At 44.0% G+C, this 20,240-nt stretch overlaps 2 protein-coding genes across 3 annotated transcripts in view; both read left to right on the forward strand.

Annotated features, from left to right (window-relative positions):
* The first annotated feature begins 63 nt into the window (after positions 1–63).
* Positions 64–8,945, forward strand: timmdc1 (translocase of inner mitochondrial membrane domain containing 1). The gene is made up of 8 exons (XM_063212802.1): positions 64–336; positions 574–801; positions 2,268–2,433; positions 3,218–3,306; positions 3,503–3,570; positions 4,137–4,215; positions 5,286–5,396; positions 8,278–8,945. The coding sequence occupies exons 2-8, from the start codon at positions 599–601 to the stop codon at positions 8,435–8,437; spliced, it is 876 nt and encodes a 291-aa protein (XP_063068872.1). The 5' UTR covers positions 64–336; positions 574–598; the 3' UTR covers positions 8,438–8,945.
* A 1,402-nt stretch (positions 8,946–10,347) lies between these two features.
* The window catches only part of gk (glycerol kinase), a 35,269-nt gene continuing 25,376 nt past the window's right edge, over positions 10,348–20,240 (forward strand). For both annotated transcript variants that reach the window (XM_063212803.1, XM_063212804.1), the window contains exons 1-5: positions 10,348–10,498; positions 16,224–16,297; positions 16,838–16,944; positions 17,617–17,694; positions 18,830–18,909. In XM_063212803.1, the coding sequence (XP_063068873.1) occupies positions 10,406–10,498; positions 16,224–16,297; positions 16,838–16,944; positions 17,617–17,694; positions 18,830–18,909 (432 nt within the window). In that variant the 5' untranslated portion in view covers positions 10,348–10,405. The remainder of the gene's footprint in view (positions 10,499–16,223; positions 16,298–16,837; positions 16,945–17,616; positions 17,695–18,829; positions 18,910–20,240) is intronic.

The raw sequence follows: 20,240 nt of genomic DNA on the forward strand, positions 1-20,240 counted from the left end.
TGTTTTCTTATATTCCAGTACACTAGGGGGCAGAGTATCAGAATTTCACTCCGTTCTTGCTGAGTGAAGGAGAGGGACAGAAAACATGGCGACACCGGTAGCAGAGTCGCGTACATAATAGTTATTTAGTTGTGTAAGACATTGAACATTATTAACCTAAATGTAAAGAACGTGTGAATTGGGGGAAGGTTGTTCTTTTGAAAGTCTTCAGGATTTCGGGCCAGCCAGAAACGTCTCTGCATACTGTTTCTGAAGAGCAGTCCTGTCATTGAGAATCTCACTGACAGCAGGCTAACCAGATTTTCAATCAAGTGTCATTGACATGCTTTGCTGCAAGTGAGTAGCCTGCATGGAATTGTATTGAGATACTGACTTTATATCCATTGTCACATTAATGATATTGAAGCTCATGTTTTAAAGAGAATTTGATATGTGATCTATTTTAGAGGACATATTCTGTCAGTTGTATTGTATGCATGAGCACCAGGCTTCAATTGTATCTGACATTGCACATTAGCACAAAAATCCATATGTGTGATCCAATGATGTATTTTGTCTATGGTGTGATCACAGGTGTATGCGATTCTCCTGACACATAATGGACCCCTTCCATCTCCGATGTGGAAACACCAACACACCTCTGCCACAGAGTCTCAGTGCCAACCTAGTCAGAGTGTTTCATGGCTTTCGCCTTCTTCCCTGCGTCCATGCAGCTGAAATCACCCATCTGCCTGCCGTGCTGGGCAAACCAGACTTGCCTGACACAGGCTGGGACCGCATCAAAGACCTTTTCGATACAAGGTAGGTGCGTGAGAAAGATAGGCACATGAATGATATATGTCCGCAACTCTGTTTAACAACTTGGAGCATTAAGCAGAGTTGCGGACATTTATCATTCACTTCAGTCATTTTGTTTTGTCCATCACCTGTGCCACTGATGTGCGCGCATTCTCTGCTTATGTGAGAAAGATTACCAATGTCTGTAGTTAAAGACCCACTGGGGAACTTTCATTGTCATAGTCACTCCGCACACAACAGAACAGAAGACGCACAACATCCCACACACCTGGTGGTACTAGGAATTGAACCGGCAACCCTTGGTCTGAAGCCCTTACTGCTTCCCCATGACTGTCCCTTTACCTGCTCTGTTCCGTTTTCTGTCATTAAATGTCAACAACTTCTATATACAGTGCCGTCTATTAGTATTGGCATTCCTTAATTTTATTATTTTAAAAATGTGCAATATATGCAGAACTCAATGGAAATATACATAACCACCATTTACCACCAGGATATTTAGATTGGAGGTCCAAGATAATTAGAATAGAAAAAAGTTCTTTGACACAAGGTACTTAATTTCCCTCGGGATCAATAAATGATACTCTACTCTACTCTACTCTCTACTCTACTAGGTACGTGAGAAAAGATAAATAATGTGTGCTGTGAAGGACCCACAGAGGAACACGATACACAACACACACAATGAGATTACATTTATACCTCAGCTACATGGAACAGTACCACGCTCAGGCTGATGCCAAGTCTGGGGTGTGTTTCTTGAAAGCGTAGGTGCTAGCCAGTTAGCAACTTGGGTAGTTGCCAATGGGAAATTGCATTGCAAACAACAAAGTAGCTCACTAAGTTAGCTACTTTGGTTTTGAGAAATGCTCCGCAGATGCCCTATTCCCTTGCCCATGACTGCCCTTATGCCTCCTATGGTCAGTTTTCTATCTGCTGCTCCACAAAGAATGTTATGAAATTACATGAGAATGACAATACATTTTTAAATATGTAGATTTTCCACAATACAAGCCATCAGACTCAACACACTGAAGAAAACCACATGAATATTCCAAGGCCATTGGATGACATTCCATGAACATTTCTTTCACCATACCACTGGCACTTTACTGTTGCACCTTGTGTACAGATCTACACTTTTCACTTTACTACTATGACCACTGATTATACTTCTGCTGCTGCTGCTGTGTGTGTGTGTGTTGTATTGTATTGTATTGTATTGTATTGTATTGTATTGTACATGTCTATATCAGTATGTCAGTGTTTGAAAAACTGCACATGTGTGAGTGTGTATTGTCTGTGTGTACGCTATGCTAACCACGTTACATATATTTTTGACAATAACGTACACTTGACTTGACTTTTTTAAAACTTTCATCAGCCCTCCTGTAATCCCTGCCTTGTCTTCCTGCTCCTCCTCTTCCTACCTCTCTTCCCCCACCTCTCCTCTCCTCTCTGCCCTGTAGCGATGGCAACAGGTACTCGGAGGAGGTGACTAACGTCGTCAAGAGCGGCGTGATGGGGGCGCTGGTGGGCATGACGTACGGGGGGCTGCCGGGGGCGCGGCACGCACGAAAACGCTTCATCAAACTCAGCCAGGCCGAAATGTACACCAGCCGCGTCGAAGCTGTGGTGAGCTAGCCTGATTATCATCTACTTTCAAATCTTATCGAGACTTGGTCTGACCTAGAGTGGAGTGTAACAATTATCGTTTCCTACACGTCATAGTTGACCCACCTCCCTTGGTTTGCTACTGGTCGAGGCCAGAAAAGGCTGTGCCGAAGCTGAAAACGATAATGTTCTTAGTTCCAATAGAATGTTTCTGCTTAAACCACGTCACTGCCTTAAACACGCCTCTACCCGGGGGTGAATTTCTCAAAACCAAAGTTGCTTACTACATTAGCTACTTTGTTGTTTTCAATGCATTTTCCCATTGGCAACTACCGAAGTTGCTAACAGGCTAACAACTTCTCTTTTGAGAAACTCACCCTAGGGCTGTTGGAGCAGCTCAAAGTTGATTGGTTCCCAACAAAGTGGGTGCAGTTCCCGATGTTTCCAGTGATCAGAAGCGATTTTGACATTGCTCTTGGCCTGACTAGAAGCGTTGCAGAAGGTGTTGCATCACTAGGAGGGCGTGGCCTGGCTAGTGTTCAGCACTCGCTCACTGGTGTTGTGATGAATGAGAGAGAGTGAAAGACCGTGACAAAAATGTCTAATAGACTTGATGTACTGTCCGTTAATTAGTTATTGTTCATAGCATCGTAACTAATAATAGGGAATCTTGTCACACATGACTTATCAACCTTAAGCAACCCTGTGTACCCTGTCTCTCTCTCTCTCTCTCTCTCTCTCTCTCTCTCTCTCTCTCTCTCTCTCTCTCTCTCTCTCTCTCTCTCTCTCTCTCTCTGTCCTCTAGCGGTCGGCCCATAATGCCGCCATCAGGGGTTTCCTGCGCTATGGCTGGAGATGGAGCTGGAGAGTAGCTGCCTTCGTTATGCTCTTCAAGTGAGTGAGTGTGAGAGTGTGTGTGTGGAGGTTGTGTGTGTATGTTGCTGTTAATTAGAGAGAGAGAGAGATTGTCATTTTGATTCAAATTAGATCATTTGACCTTGTTTTAAATGTCTGCATATAATATATGTTTGTGTGTATGAGGCTGTCACTTTGTGTTATTCCTAAGCCATTATCTTCTGTTGTTTTGCAGCTCTGTGAGCACAGGCCTGTGTGTGTACCGGGACACCAATGCTCTGGGCTACTATGCAGCCGCTGGAGGTGGGTCTCAACTGTTAGCTGGTGTAGGCCCCTGTTGTTAAAGAACCAGTATATTTTATGGGACATGTAAACGTTTTATCCAATAACTCTTTCGCCATCATTTCCTTTCCACCTTTTCAACTGTCTCATCATACTGAAGGCAAAAGCCCATGAAATATAGATGTATTACGGACATTATGTCTTTTGTTTCAGACATGTAGACGTTTTATCCTTTACCTGACACGTTTCGACGTTGTAACTTCCATCTTCCGATTTTACTTCTACTTTATACAACCCTGCACCCAAGTAGCTGATGATGATGGTTATTTTCTCCGATGGTTGTTTTCACCTAAGAGCAGACCTTCCATTTCCTTTCCATTTATTTGAAATTCAAGTAAAACCTGGTTGAAAATGTGTGTGAGTGTGAGTGTGAGTGTGAGTGTGAGTGTGAGTGTGTGTGTGTGTGTGTGTGTGTGTGTGTGTGTGTGTGTGTGTGTGTGTGTGTGTGTGTGTGTGTGTGTGTGTGTGTGTTGAGATCTTCCTCTTGAATAGTGCGTGTGAACGCTTGTTTTTTTTTCCTTTCCCAGCGGTGACAGGAGGCTTGTTCCGTTTGAGTTTGGGTCCAGCTGGGATGTTTGCCGGGTCCGTTATCGGAGGACTGCTGGGGTGAGCTTTTGTCTCTTCCACGTCGTTGCATATTGTATTGTCCAGTGGAAACATGGAAAGGAAGATCCATAACACGCCATGGTCTTCCTGCAATGACAAGAAAAGCCCTGTAGGGGGACTCATGAGCTTGTGAGCGCTAACAAGTTGTTCTCGCTACCCTGAACCAGAGAGAGGTTGGACATCGCCCGAAAATGCGGCGAAGGCTACCAGACTTTTTCTGAAATCAAGAGTAGCTGTCTTGACTTATCTGTCTGGCAGCTTCTGAGAAACCAACAGATGGAGGTATCAATAGTCACAGTAATAAAGTGTGATATTTGAAATTTGACTCACACAATTATTGAAGCCATGACATATCAAGAAAGTATTAAAGGATAAAACAACAGAGTCTTTGAGTAACTGTCAATCACTATCTCAGGAGTGGGGAATCAATGTCTTGAGGGATGTTTACGGCCCTTGAGGCCGTTTAATCTGGCCCCCGACATAACTTTAATGTTATGGAGTTTCATATGAAATATGACATGTTTTGTAAAGTTAGAAATTGCATTTGCAATACAATTAAGGTATGTTTTCAGGGGACCTAGTGAGGGTCATATCTGTTGCAAAGGCCTTCAATAGAGGCCTGAAGTGCAGGGGGAAATCCTGGTTTGGGTTCATAGTACAGCCCTTGGAGGGCTTTGTAAAATTTGATGTGGCCCCTCGATTTCCCATCCCTGGCCTAGCTGACTATTATATGTCAGTGCAGATAGACTTAGGCTGGATCTCAAATGGTGCACTTGTGCACTTCGGGCACTATGTTTCAGTGCGTAACTAATACGGCATGCGCACTGAAACATGAACACTTAAGTGCACAAGTGCATCATTTGAGATTCAGCCTTGCTCTTGTTTATACACAGCTCACCACCATTTAATTTGAAGTGATTTGTAACTGCAAGTTTGAACTACTAGATATGTTGTTTTACAAGTACATTGAATGCCCGTGAGCCATGTCTGTCTGCATTTTTACGCGACAGTTGTCATAAAGATTATCTGATTCATGATTGATGGTACTGTGCTGTGTTGTGTGTTGGCAGGCTGCCAGCAGGTGCGTTGATTGTGGGAGTGCAGAGCCTGGCAGGGGAGACGCTACGAGAGAAGAGGAGGAAGGAACGAAGGGAGCTGTATGAACTCAAGATGGCTGAATGGTACACACACTCATTGATTGATTGATTGCTTTATAGACAACACATCAGTTATCTTCTATTAGAAGCACTGTTCTTCCTGTGGTCAAAACAAATTCATACATTATTTTACATTTTTCTCTTTTCTTTTTACAAATGATACAAACCCCAACAGAAGACAAAAACACAAGACACACAAAACAGAACAAAACAAACTCAAAAGAGGAAATGAGAACCTGTCACTCATAGGTTACGTTGGTCCTATTAATACTGCTTTCACCCTATAAATAGAGACTCATTCATATTGTATGCCCATTTACTCCCATGTTTGGGTCATGTCCACGTCAGGTGGTACAACCACAGCTAATGCAGATAAATTACAAAGTAATTACTGACTGGTAATTCATGTACTGCAATGAATATGCTTCTTTGCCAATCAGTTAAGTAAGGGTTAACGTTCGGCGAGAAGGTCGCTACCGTGGAATAGCAGCACGACAGAGAGAATCTTTAGACCCCGACGCGGAGCGGAGTTAATGTTAAGATTGTTGCTGCGCAAAACAAAACAGTGCCGTTGTGGAACACCGCTAGGCAACAGCTAGGTAGGCTAGCCAGGACAACAGGTGTTGTCTATCACAGCAGCTGATTAGAGTGACAAAAGACCGGACCCCCTGCGGAGTGATATGAAACATTCGCTTTAGTCACTGACTTGTATACAAGCCAGTGGCTTTAGCAGTGAACGTCTTGTTGCCATTGACAGCGGTAGCCAGGACAACGGGTGCTGTCTATCACAGCAGCTGATTAGAGTCTTGTTGAAAAGTCGCTTTAGCAGTGAAAAGTCTTGTTGCCATTGACAGCGGTCTGTTATAGACCAACCCGTCCGTTATCGAAAAATTACAGACGTCCGAACGTTGGGGAGCCCCGTTGAAATGAATCGAGCATTCGACAGATGACGTCACAACCATATAATAAAAAAAATAATTCAATCCATACAATAGTGGCATTAGCTTTGGTTGCATCACCACCAACCTTGACTTGTGCTACACAAATAATAAATCATTGTTAACACGTGGTAATACAGCACCTCTGAATCAAAGGAGTTCTAACGTGGTGAGTGAAAGGAGAGTGGATCAGAAGATGTTGTGTTGTAGGCATCTTTTTGGTGCTTTCTGGCACTTTCAATCTCCATGACTAAGTCCTGCTGTTTACAACTAAAGGCTTTAGGCTCCGATGATCTGGATAAAGAAAACCTTCCCTGACAGAACTTTTAGATATACTGTAGAGCAGGGCTTGACACTGGCACCGGCCTACCAGCCAAATGCTGGTAAAACTTTGCTGTGGCTAGTAATACTTTCAGTGTCACTAGCCAATTTGGCTAGCAGCTTATTCCTTGGTATGACGCATCATCATAGCCTATATTCTGTTGTTTGCCCCTTGTGTATCAATTGTTTATTGTAAGTTCAAGACAAAAGCTCACCAACTCAGTTTCTATTTGCTTGATATACTTCCATGTAGAAAGCTGTACACTCATCTTGCCTTAGCACCTTATCTGCTGAGGTCAGACGTACACCATCATGATAAAGAAAAAAAAAACATTGTAAAATCTGTGGCTAGTGGAATATCTGAATGGCTAGTGACTGAGGAAACTCACTAGCCACAGTGGCCGGTAGGTGAAAACGTTAATTTCAAGCCCTGGTGTAGAGCAGTGAAAACATTCTCAGAGATGGAGAAGATTTAGAAGACAGTCCTTTGTCCGGTGGTTAGAGATACTGGGTGGAGTAGATACTGGGTGAAGTGCAGCTGGGCGTGAACTTGGAAGGGAGAATGGGAGGAAGATGGGCGGAGGGGGGAGGGGGATACTGGGAAAATAAGAGGTGAGTTTTGGCAAAGGACGCGCTCAACTTCTTGGAAAAACTAAAGTCTTTGGGTGCGAGATAAAAAGTATCAACTTAAGGAAGAAAAATCCGCACTCACAAACTGCGTCTCATTATTTATTTATATTACCACCATGTCCAAAAAGCAAACGCGTTTCGGCTATCAAGCCTTCATCCGCACTGATGAAGGCTTGATAGCCGAAACGCGTTTGCTTTTTGGACATGGTGGTAATATAAATAAATAATGAAAATAAGAGGTGAAACATTTCAGTTTAAATTTTGGAGTAAATGGACGTGTTCAGGAAATAAATCGGTGTCTGCTGCATTGCCCTTTTTAAAACAGGAAGGAATATTATACAACCAAAACATAAGATTTGTTAAATTATATTTGTCCCATTTCCATTTCATTTGGACAATAAGGAACCTAGTTTCTTGCTGCAGAGTACCGAAAGGGAAAATGGGCCGTGTACATGCAAATGCCCAGTTAAATGACAAATGTGGTTACACCCCATTTGTGAGCTGGGGCAGAAGATTAAAAGCCACTACTGTGGACTAGGAGTAGCCTAATTATCATCGACTTTCAAATCTCTTCGAGACTTGGTCTGACTAAGAGCAAAACAATTAACATTTCCCAAACAGCATTTCCCAAACGGCCTCCCTTGGTGTGCTAACATTGTTTGCTTCCCATCAAAATGGGAGGAGTTCCCGATTTTGCGGGAGCTCAGAAAGTACTTGCATTGCTCTTGAACTGATCGGTAGCAATGCTGCTGAAGCTGTTGTGTCACCAGGAGGGCACGGCCTGGCTAGACTAGGAGTGGCTTTTAATCTTCTGCCCTAAATCACATTAGACTGTCAGGGGCATTTACAGTGAAAGAAAGTTGACCATCACTTATAAAGCAAAGCAAAGCAAAATGTTTTTCCTTTCATGTTAGTTGTGAATTTTGAACCTGCCAGCACCTAGTGTCAAATCCGGCTGTGCATGGGGATATTGTACTTTTTGAGTTGACCATCACCTTTTTGTTTACGCTTGTCAGGACTGCCCGTCTCCAGCTCACGGAGGAAATGGTGGGTGAGATCACAGGAAGTGGTCAGGACTCTGCTGCCGACCTGAAGAAGATTGACGAGTTACTAAACCTACCCAGAAACAAGGCTGCCGAGCCAGAGGCCGAGCAAGAGGCCAGCGCCAACCAATGAGTGATGGATGGCCATGACAATACCCTCCCCCAGAGACTCAATAAGAATCAGGGCAGACACTGGACTGTTGGACTGGGTATCATGGGGGAATTACATGTTTTTTTAACAGTTGTTAAAGTATCTCTCTCTCTCTCTCTCTCTCTCTCTCTCTCTCTCTCTCTCTCTCTCTCTCTCTCTCTATCTGTCTGTATGAAGACTTCAATGCAGGCGTGATAAACGCATGTCTCATATTTCCAACAATTCAAAGAAAATTATTCATGACTTCACATAATATGGTAAGCTGCTAATCAGAGATGGGATGTGTATGTGGTTTGCTTGGCCTGCTATGCTCGATCTGTGGTATGTGTATTAAAGTATGAAATTCTTATCAATGTGAAACAGATCACATGCATCCCATGTCTACATTGCACCCACTTTATAATTAATAATATATTTCTTGTGTCACAAGTGGCATGCAGTGTTTGTTCAAATGAAAGCAGATTAGGATTCTCTATGGAAATGAAGGATGTGACCTGTCACACAACAGAGTAGCAAAGGGCAGGACCATTTGTGTGACTGTCAGATCAGCCCTACTAATGGTCACCAGGGATGAATTTCTCAAAACCAAAGTTGCTTACTACATTAGCTACTTTGTTGTTTTCAATGCATGTTCCCATTGGCAACTACCGAAGTTGCTAACAGGCTAACAACTTTTATTTTGAGAAACTCACCCCAGGGACGGATTATGACTCCACAAGGCCCCTGTGCCAGACAACAAGAAACCCTGAGGGCAGAACCCTGAGAAAAGAATTTAAAAAATACAGTTGTTAAAAGTGTGATTTTAACGCAATATAAGAATGGAAATTAGAGATGCACCGGATCCTAGCTGATACCGGATCCTACAAAAGGGTTGAAGCACATAGCCTACTCGCACACGTGGGCCCTTTTTTATTACGTTGGCTCAAACTATTTTTTAGACTTATTGGCTTATTGCCACACTGCCTGCACTGGCCGCTTCCAATGTTCTTTCACTCCATGCAGCAATTGGGGTTGTGAAAGACTGACTGAAAAACCTAGGCTAGAGATGCAACAGATCCTGATTTTTAGGTAACTGCCGGATACCGGATCCACTGCTTAAAAGATCCTGCCGGATCCGGATCCTGTGAAAAACCCTATTATCCTGCCGGATCCGGATCCTGTGATAAACCCTATTATCCTGCCGGATCCGGAACCGGATCTTGGATCCTGTGCATCTCTAATGGAAATATAGAGCCTGGGCCCAGTAGGCCCGTGCAGTGATCCATCCTTTGTGGTCACATGATTGTGCTTCACATACTCAGGGTGCCATTCGACTCCCAATCTCATCACCATACAGTACATGCACCATTCAGTGAACAATACACGCCTAAGTGTACAGTAATGGATGAGAGGCAGGGCGGTGCCCATTTCCACAGAAGTTCATAAACATTAGTGAAGGGACTGGAGCCAAATATCTTTCTCCTCTGAAACGGACTTTGCTCCACCAATTGATTAATAAGGCCGCTATCTCACATTAATAAGACTGTTACCAACTAACTAATTATGGGAGCACCCTTTAGGTCATTGATAAAGTAAATGATGCTGAACCTTCATGTCATTGTGTATGCCACTTTTGAACCCCTTAGATAATTGCTCAAAAGTATTTAAAGTGAAGTGTAAGCTGATGTCATTACTGTAGAAAAATAAATAAAAGGAGCGTCCTGGCATATATCATAACCCAATTAATTAATGAAAATGTTATGACGAATTATTGTTGTTATATTATAAGTAGCCTAAATATTATTATGATGAGGATGCATCGAAACTTCGCTCCGCAGGCACCGCCTCCGTATGTGGGTGTGTGAACACGTCATCACCCTGCGCTCTCGCCTCAGCAGCCCACTGAAGGATTATTAACGACAAGTCTGCCGGGTGTCCCGTAAAAACGCTCAAGCTTGGGCCGAAGTCTCCATGAACGGTAGCATGGCCGCCTCGCAGGACAGGATTATGTTGGGACCGCTCGTGGCGGCTATCGACCAGGGCACGAGCTCCACGCGTTTCCTCGTAAGTTGTTGTGTTTGTTTTGAATGAATGCCACACTTTCAGCGAAACGCTATCAACGCATGCTAGCATGGCTTGCGATGTCCTCTACGGCCAGGGTGTCGCGGCAGTGAAGGGTCTGTGGGTCTATTCGTTGGGAATCGTTCATGTTCTCATGTTATTCGGTCCCGGTGTGAACCTGGGTGCATGTCTTTCTGATGAAATTCAGTGTGATGGCAGGCCAAGTGGTTCATTTAGCGCACGAGTGTCAACACCGGTGGCATCTCGGTCACTCGGTTCAGTCGGTTCATCATAGCGAGAACTAGACTCGAAGCTTGCCATCAAGCCATGCCATGCCAGGACTGAATTCCGTGGTTCACGTTGCGGAGATATCTGCTCGGGGAATGGTTTTAGGCTAATGCCAAAATAATTAATTAGTGGGTGTTTGGAATCAGTTACACTATTTGTTAATTTGCCCACCATTTATGGATTAGATGGTATTCATCTCACCGTCCATATCAATTACAGGTAGGTAAGGTAGCGTTCATACCGCTGGTATAAGCATCAGTACAAGTGGCTGCCCGAGCTGGTCTGGACCAGATCAGACAGGTTTTAGGGGGCTGTGTGCTTCTGTCCCCTTGTGTCGCCTTGGAGGGGGGGTGTCAGGTCAGTGTGTGTGTGTGTGTGTTTGTCAGGGAGGTCACTAAAGGCTTGTTATTGTTGGTGGGGGGTGGCGGCCGCAGCTAGAGGTGGAAAACGCTTTCAAGTCAACCCGAAGGCGCATTCCAACGCAGCAGAGCACAACAGAGACGAATGGAAAGTTAAAGCCCCCTCAATAGTGTTGGGGAAAAGACATTTTCTGAGGTCATTTGAGCTTAGTTGTTAATGGACAAAGTGTTAAGCCACCCGAATGACCGGTGATGTCACTTTTTTTGTTGAGAGTAGGGATGGAAAGTTGGTCTGCTTGAAAGAAGCGGTCTGAAGGGGTTGGAGTATCAGTGCATAACTGAGATTCTTTGGCTGTTTTGTGCAAACATCTGGTTGTGTTTATTTTTGCTCACATTACCTCGTGTGAAAATGGGATGTCTGAGAGGAGAGCAAAACCTTGCTAGTATCTTATCTTAGGTGAAGTCATTCTGGTCAAATGATTACAGGACCAGCCGCAGCTCATGCCAGCCAATGTTATGGTGATATCAGTCTACATAAGTTGTAAACATTTAGGTCAGCTGATAACTTTCCAAAGAAAAGATAAGGTTGTATATTACGACTTTACAATGTATTTCTATGGATTTGTCCTTTGTCTTAGACACAACTCTGTGTTTCAGCGTATTGGTGGAAGAGTATTTGGAGAGCTTCATTGTAAAATGATGTAAATCCATTTTGGAACATTTTGGGAAATTGTCATTTTTATAGTGGGCGTTGCATTGCATTGCAATATGCATTTTGTGTATACGGTATTTAAAACGTATGTTCTCCCAAAATATTGATGCATGATGGTGCCATGGCATTTTGACTAGTTCATTTCAATAGGGATTACCACATTCCTCCCCCGTCCTCCGCTCAAGGAATGAAGGGTAATTACAGGCCCTGTACTGCCAAACCCAAACAGTGCTGTAGGTGTGTTCCAGCGAGGAACAGGATTGGTTCATTTCAGCTGGTGGGGCTGGTCAGGATTGGTCTATTTCAGATGGTGAGGTGCGTCGCTTCCTGACAGCTGGAGGGAGGAGGAGGAGGAGGGAGGACCTGTGGTTGGTTAGGTATTCAGATAGACGTAGGGAGTTTCCAAAGAAAAGGGAGGGACACCATCTGTATACCATCTATGAAGACTTTATTTTATTGTTTTGATGGAAAACACTAGATAGGAAAATCACTTTGACAGAGGATATTAAAGCCAGACAATCAAAGAAGAATGCCATGACTGTTAAAGCCTTCCTCACCATAAACTTAATTCCAACACATGATTGTTTGTGAGGACATCTGTTTGCAGTGGTGTGTTTGGTCAAGGCTATGATTCTGGGGGTTGTTTTAGGTTTTTTTGTGATCTTTGTAGTGTTATTGTTCTTATTATTGTAGTTGCTACTATTACATTCACTAGTTTGCATTTCAGGATCCACCCCGTGACTATAAAACTTAACTTGTTGCATTGCTTGCCGTTTGTTACTTTTCACAATCCCAAAGTATTCATTCATCCCCTTGATTTGAATACATATGTGACGTGTCTGTGGGGTTGTGGTATGCATTCTCATGTGTTCGCTGTTCACAAAAGGCACAATTCATAGCCAAGAGCAGTTATGCAGGAGGAAATTTCGTGTTCTGGAATGCAGAGTGCCACATGGATGGTCTACACAAGTGTTGAATTGCAGATTGAGTATTATGCAGTATTTGTTTTCTATGGTGGTCACGTGATACGGGCCATCTCGAAGGGAAAGGCAGCCTCAGGCCACATATCCTCAGACATACAGGGTGCATCCCAATATGTGACCTTGCCTCCTCCACTTGTGCTTGTCTCCTCGTCCCGCCTCCTGGCCCCTCCTCCGTGGAGAAAACTATAAAGTTTCCCAGCTGTCAGCCTCACCACAACAACTTTTGAGGGACTGTTTTTCATTCACCATCCAAATTGCAAATAAGAAAAAGACTTTACAATTGAGCTTTTGCAAGATATTGAAATATAATGCTGTTGTCAGTGATGTCATCATGACGAGAAGCAAGTGGAGGAGGCAAGTGGAGGAGGCAAGGTCACATATTGGGATGCACCCACAGTATGTAGAATGTGTTTATTGCCTTACTTTGGTTACACTCGAAAAAGAGAAGTGTCATGTTTTCGCATTACCTTTTTATTTAGACAAGAATGGTATCCTCAGTGCTATTGACTCTGAAGAAGATGTGACAACGTCGAAACAAAGTCTTGGTACTTGCCCAATAAAACAGCTAAACTTCCACATGCTCCATGGTGACTCTTCTTTCTCTACTTTTTTGTTTACTTAGTTTTAATTTGTACCAGTACTTGTTTTAGGTTTCACCAAATTAGACTGAGTATCATTGCGTAAATGTAGCACTTTTGGCCGGAGGAACCGTGTGCAGCAGAGTGATTGTTTTGGAAGTGGAGCGTCATAAAAGCACATCAGAATTTTGGCGTCCATCCATGCCAGCTCTGATCTTTGGCCTGTTGGAATAAGTTATTTCTCTGGAACTGTACTTCTGAGTTAATCTGATTTGGATGGAGCTCTCTGTAATGAGGGCCCTATCGTGAGGTCACTTGTCCACTTCAGGATATCAAACTTTTTTTCTGGGGAGCACCTTGACAATCCGTGACCACCAGATCCTAAAGCCTTGTTTTGTGGTGAAGTGGTAGACTGGGCTTTTCCACATTGTTGCCTCATTGGGCGGTTCCCCAAACCAATGGGTGATGTAACATAAGTCACACCCTTTCACTTCCGGGCTATGGGGCCTTGACTCACAAAATTGACGAATTATAGAGAACGTGCAAGTGAAGCTAAATCCTGATTCCATTTGATACATGTTATGGTCTGGATTCCACACAGGCAGCAAATTTTAAAGATGTGGCTTGGCGTCGTAAGACCAGGCCCAAAACCACACCCAGGCCCAATGAGCCAACAGGAAGGGGCGGAGACTTGGGTACCCCATGCCTCGCAGAGTTGAAGTTCTGCTACCTAGGCTAGTAAAGTGGGCGAGGAGAGAGTAGAGATGTGGAGGGTTGGAAACCCAGCAGTAGCTAATAAATCTCCAGAGGTGGGGAAGGGCGTTGGCAGCTTGGTGTGACAAGATAGTTGCCGTCTAGCGGCAGGGTTTTGGGTTTTAGGTTTCTGAACCCGTGGCACGTTGACCTGGTGGGACCTGTGGCGCGCTAAATATGACAAGCTGATCTAACATCTAGCCCTCGCCTCGTCTAGTGTCTGCTGTGTGACCTCATGTCACACCTGTCCATGACTGTAGACCAGGGGTGGGGAACCCATGTCTCGAGGGCCGTTTGCGGCCCTTGAGGCCGTTTTATCCGCCTCCCGATGTAGTTTTAATGTTGTGCAGCTTCACATGAAATATGAAATATTTTGTAAAGGATACGTAGAAAATACATTTGCAATACAATTAAGTTATAATTCAGGGGGCCTAGAGAAGGTGGGGTCTGTTTTAAAGGTGGCTGCCTTCAATATAGGCCTAAAGTGCAGGGGGAAATCCTTGTTTGGGTTCGTAATGCGGCCCTCGGAGGACTTTTATGGCCCTCAGATGAATTTGAAGTGGCCTTGCGAATGAAGAAGGTTCCCCACCCCTGCTGTAGACCTACAGTCCATTATCCGAGCTCCCGTCCTCGTCCCGGTTGTAAATAAAATCGAAATGTATCAATGTATCGGAAGTATCGGCCGGCGATTTAAGCGAATCACATCATATCGTGGGGCATTCTTAAGAATCGAAAAGAATCGAATCGCTGGCCCCTGTGCAATGCCCTAGCTCCATAACACAACAGTAGTGGAAAAGTAATTGGAAAAAATCGAATCGAACCGAATCGCATCGTATCGTGGGGAATTCTTAAGTATCGAAAAAAATCGAATCCTTGATTTAAGAAATCGATACCGTATCGTATCGTCATGAAGACTGTGATTTACACCCCCATCCTCCACCTGCGCTTGTGGCCTTCCACTTTGCTGACAGCCCCACCTCCGTGTAGAAAACAATAAAGTTTCCCCCACTGTCAGCCTAGCCACAACAACTTTTTGGGGACTTTTATCCATTCAACATCCCAATTGCAAATGAGAAGAGGACCTTTTGAATTGCGCTTTTGCGAAATATTGAATTTAACTTCTGTCATCGTCAATGACGTCAACATGAGGCCACAAGCACGCTCAAAAGCCGCTTTACGGGAAGTTCTCTCTCTGTCTGTCATATACACACACACACACACACACACACACGCACACACACACAGACCAGAGATAAATCCATATGTCTCTTGACCTGACATGCCACAGCTGAGGGTTGTGCTGCATGACTGGAAAATGTGACTTGTGGTGGGGGTGTAGGACTAGTGGCGGGGGTGTAGGACTGGCCTGCTACTAGGCACCTTTTCCTGAGACCACATGCAGTGCAAAAATAGACGCTTGGCCTGAGGCGACTGATGCAGGCGACTGTCAACGCTCAGCCTTGTTGAGTATAAGTTCAAGAGATTTTCAAGTTACCTTGAGGCCGCATTTGGCACAGAACTGACATAGAATAAGAGCCTAAAACAGACGCTTTGAGATCCTGAAACTTGCGTACATTAAACATTTCCTTGGCTAATACCTACCCTGAATATGCTTCTTATTATGAGCTCCCAGGCCATTGAATGTTCAATTCCTCAGTGTTTGTAGTAGGACTGAGGGAAGCCTCTATCATCACAATATCACATTATATTCGAAGGAGATGTGTAGTTGTTTTAGATGCTACAGTATCACTATATATTGAAGCTTTTCTGCATGCCTGTGCAAAACGATTGTGCACTTCTTTTGTTTATAAAGCTCCTCTAAAGCAATCGTAACTCTGCGAAAATTAAATGAGTTTTGCTAGCTCGTATACAGAGCTAGTGTGTGAATGTGGGAAAGTGCATATGTGTATGTGTGTTTTGAAAGCGCTTTGAGGCAGCTTAATAGTTGTGATACTGTGCTTTATAAATACGTATTGTATTGTATTGTAATGTATTGTATTGTAATGTATTGTATTGTATTAACCCTGTCCTTGCCTCCTTGCTGCTCTCATCCAGGTCTTCAACGCCAAGACTGCCGAGCTCCTCAGCCATCACCAGGTGGAGATCAAGCAGAGCTTCCCTAAAGAGGGGTGAGCAAACACACACACACACACACACACACACACACACACACACACACACACACACACACACACACACACACACACACACACACACACACACACACACACACACACACACACACACACACACACACACACACACACACACACACAGAGAGAGAGAGAGAGCTTCCCCAAAGAGGGGTGAACACACACACACACACACACACACACACACACACACACACACACACACACACACACACACAGAGGAGAGCTTTCCTAAAGAGGGGTGAGCAAACACACAGACACAGACACACACACACACACACACACACACACACACACACACACACACACACACACACACACACACACACACACACACACACACACACACACACACACACACACACACACGGACAGGCTCTAGGAGGCGTATGTTGACATTAGTAGAATTTCACAGGGTGGAACTTAAAGTCCAAGGAAAAATAAAGACCAAAGCTGGAACTGAAACCTGAATTGTGTGTGTGCGTGTGTGTGTGTCTCTCTCCCCGCTGTGTGTAGATGGGTGGAAGAGGACCCTAAGGAGATCCTCCAGTCTGTGTACGAGTGCATGGACAAGACCTGTGAGAAGCTGACACAGCTCAACATCGACATCTCCAACATCAAAGGTAAACAAGCTTCAATATCCGAGAGGGGCTTAGATGATTTATGTGGTTATTAGAGGCACATGCCACTCCAGGTGTGGTCACAAGACGCTATAGATCCACTCGGCACCTCTGGCCTGCCCAGCAAAACTGCTTGTTTTCCCCTCTATATGCTCCACCTGCTGTATCTAGTTGATAATCAAACGGTTCTTCTATGTCTAATGACTGACAGTGATTGGCACTACACGAGTGTAAAACAAGCAGTTTCATGGGCGGGCCAGAGGAGCCGACGGGATCTATTCTTGGTTATGTTAGACCACTACGACTGAACAATGTGTGTCCACCAACCTATAAACATGTCGAACTGTGCCTAGACTAAAATCCATTCCTAACCCCAACCTGTCAGTCAATGTGTGTACACCACCAACCTAAAGCATAGCCTTCCTTTGGCATACCACTTCCGCATGCCACTAAATGTAACTCCTACTGCAATATCATCTGATTTCCAAGCAGAGAATGCTACATTCGCTTTGTATATTAACACACTTTGTATATTCACTTTGTACATACACACACTTTTTTGGCCAATCACAGACTTGTCTCTTCATGAAGATGGTTTGTAATGAGGTCAAAGTTCAAAGGTCGACTGGCCTTTCAAATGTTTCTGTTTTAAATGCGTCTCTGTTGTTTCTTTAGCCATCGGCGTGACCAATCAGAGGGAGACCACCCTGGTCTGGGACAAGGAGACGGGAGAGCCACTCTACAACGCCATCGGTGAGTACAGTAGCGGAGAGGAGAGTAGAGCCACTCTACAACACCATCGGTGAGTACAGTAGTACAGTAGAGTAGAGCCACTCTACAGTGCTGTCAGAGAGGAGAGGAGAGGAGAGCCACTACAAATGCCATCGGTGAGTACAGTAGAGTAGAGTAGAGCCACTCTACAACACCATCGGTGAGTACAGTAGTACAGTAGAGTAGAGCCACTCTACAGTGCTGTCAGAGAGGAGAGGAGAGGAGAGGAGAGGAGAGGAGAGGAGAGGAGAGAACAGTACAGTATAGCCACTCTACAATGCCATCAGTGAGTAGAGTAGATTCATTATTGTCCCTTATTGATATTTGGGTCAATTCCATCAGGATCAGCATTGGTCAGATCTTTAGTGATTCACAATCACATCTCATATGCAAGTGCATGTAGACACCATTTACATACACATACAGTAAACATCCTCATACATCCACATGCATATACACTCCTCTCCTCCACATACAACCCTCCACATACTTTTACCCTCTCATTGGCACCTGACAAGTGGAAGATACACACTCATGCTATCGCCTGATAATACTTCACAGTTTTTAACAGGGTGCTGAATCCCACATGAAAAACAGATGAATGAAAGAAGTGAAGGACGACACTCTTCAAGTTTATCTCGCCATGACACACTGAGGAAGGGCTATGGCCTGAAATGTTCACGGGTGAATGGGGCACCAAAGTCACGCCCTCTACTTCCTGGTTCATGGGGCAATAAGTTGCAAACAATTGAATGGAAGTGAACGAGGCGAGTTGTGGTGGATTTGTGGTGCATAGGTGGATGTCCAAGGTTTGGATTGGTGTCGAAAAACCACTCATTTCAAATTATGTTTTGACTCCCCATGTCCCATGAACCAGAAAGTAGAGGGCGTGACTTAGGTCCCCCATTAACAAATTATTTGGCACTACCCAGCTATGATCCCCAAATCTCCCCCAAAGCGCCTTTTGTTCTTTCATTGTGTGTGGACTTTGGCCATCAAAAAGAGAATCACCAAATCACCAATTCTAAAACTCTAACACACATTGTGCTTGTTTTGTATTCTGAAGTATTTTCTAGTTTGCCATTCTCAGTCCTGTCTTTGTGTTTTAATGGTGCAGTGTGGTTGGACCTGCGGACCCAGTCGACTGTGGAGCGACTTATCAACAAGACCCCCGGCAGGAACAAGAACCACCTCAAGGTCAGCTCAATGTCACACTCACACACGGACATGGGGAGCATAGTGTGGCCAACCCGTTATGTAACCTCACATCCTCTCCTTTTCCCTGTGGCCTCGTGGTTCGAGGCAAGATGTCATTGAAGTTTTATCCAATGTCTCACAAAAGCACAATTTAAAAGTTATTTTTTTATTTGCAGTTGGGATGTTGAATGGGTAAAAGTTTGCTAAAAAAAAAAAGTGTTGTGCCTAGTCTGATAACGGGGAACCGTTATAATTTTCTGTACGGAGGCGGGGCGTCAGCTAAGCATGAGGCCACAAATGAAAGGAGAGGATGCAAGGTTAGATAATGAGTTGGATCCAGTATGAGCTATTCCAGGTGGTAGGAAGAAGAACCCCCTCAAGGTGGGCTCAGCTCAACGCAAGACTCTTGAGGCCTGAGGTGGATAAACCAGGATACAGAAATTAAAAGACCTTCCACATTTTGCTGCTCCAGCAGCCAATTCCATGAACCAGCTAATCCTAGTTACCACATAATTACCACATCCGTTTAAGCCAGATGGATGAACCAATTAATGAAGTCACCTGTGCTGAGAGCACAGGCAGAAGGAAAACCCAAGCAGGACCGATTTTCCCACCTCTGCTCAAGGCTTATTTGAATCTGACAATGTTGGTTTCCCCCACACACTGGCGCCGCATTTTATGTAGCAAACAAACATGGTATCTGTTGGATTATTTTTCCATCACAAGACTAAGGTGCTGGTTACACACATTTCAATGCAGATTTCTTCTTATCTGTTTACATTTTGAAACGCGCATTCTAAAACACAGAAACCAATGCGGTTTTAGAAATATCCATATATATATATATATATGTGTAAACGGCTTCTCAAAGTGGTTGGAAGGTTGCGATTTCTTGGTCAATTCTCTAGTAATACCCTAATTAAACACCATACAAACCTACAGAAATTTCGTCAGACGTTTGATCTATTCCCCCATGTGTCTTCAAGAGAGCAATAAAGAGATGCTTCATGCCTTTTCCTCTCACAACTTATCACACAGACAGTAAATGTTAAGGGATCCAGTGTCAAGAAATAATACATGCCTTTGGTCTTTTACATGCATATAGTCAAATCTTCAAATTTAAGTATTTTAAGAGTTCAAAGACCTCATGCTCTGAGTGCTCAAAGGTTTCTGAGATGATCTCTGTGCCCATGAACTCAATGAGTTCTCCCTATTGCAGGCAAACTCTGCTTTCATGATTTCATTGTTTTAGTATTTTTTATTTACCACATGCAACATAACACAAAGTAAAAAAGTCTCCTTTCTCTCTCTCTCTCTCTCTCTCTCTCTCT

Source organism: Engraulis encrasicolus, chromosome 12 (assembly GCF_034702125.1).
Source record: "Engraulis encrasicolus isolate BLACKSEA-1 chromosome 12, IST_EnEncr_1.0, whole genome shotgun sequence".
NCBI lineage: Eukaryota > Metazoa > Chordata > Actinopteri > Clupeiformes > Engraulidae > Engraulis > Engraulis encrasicolus.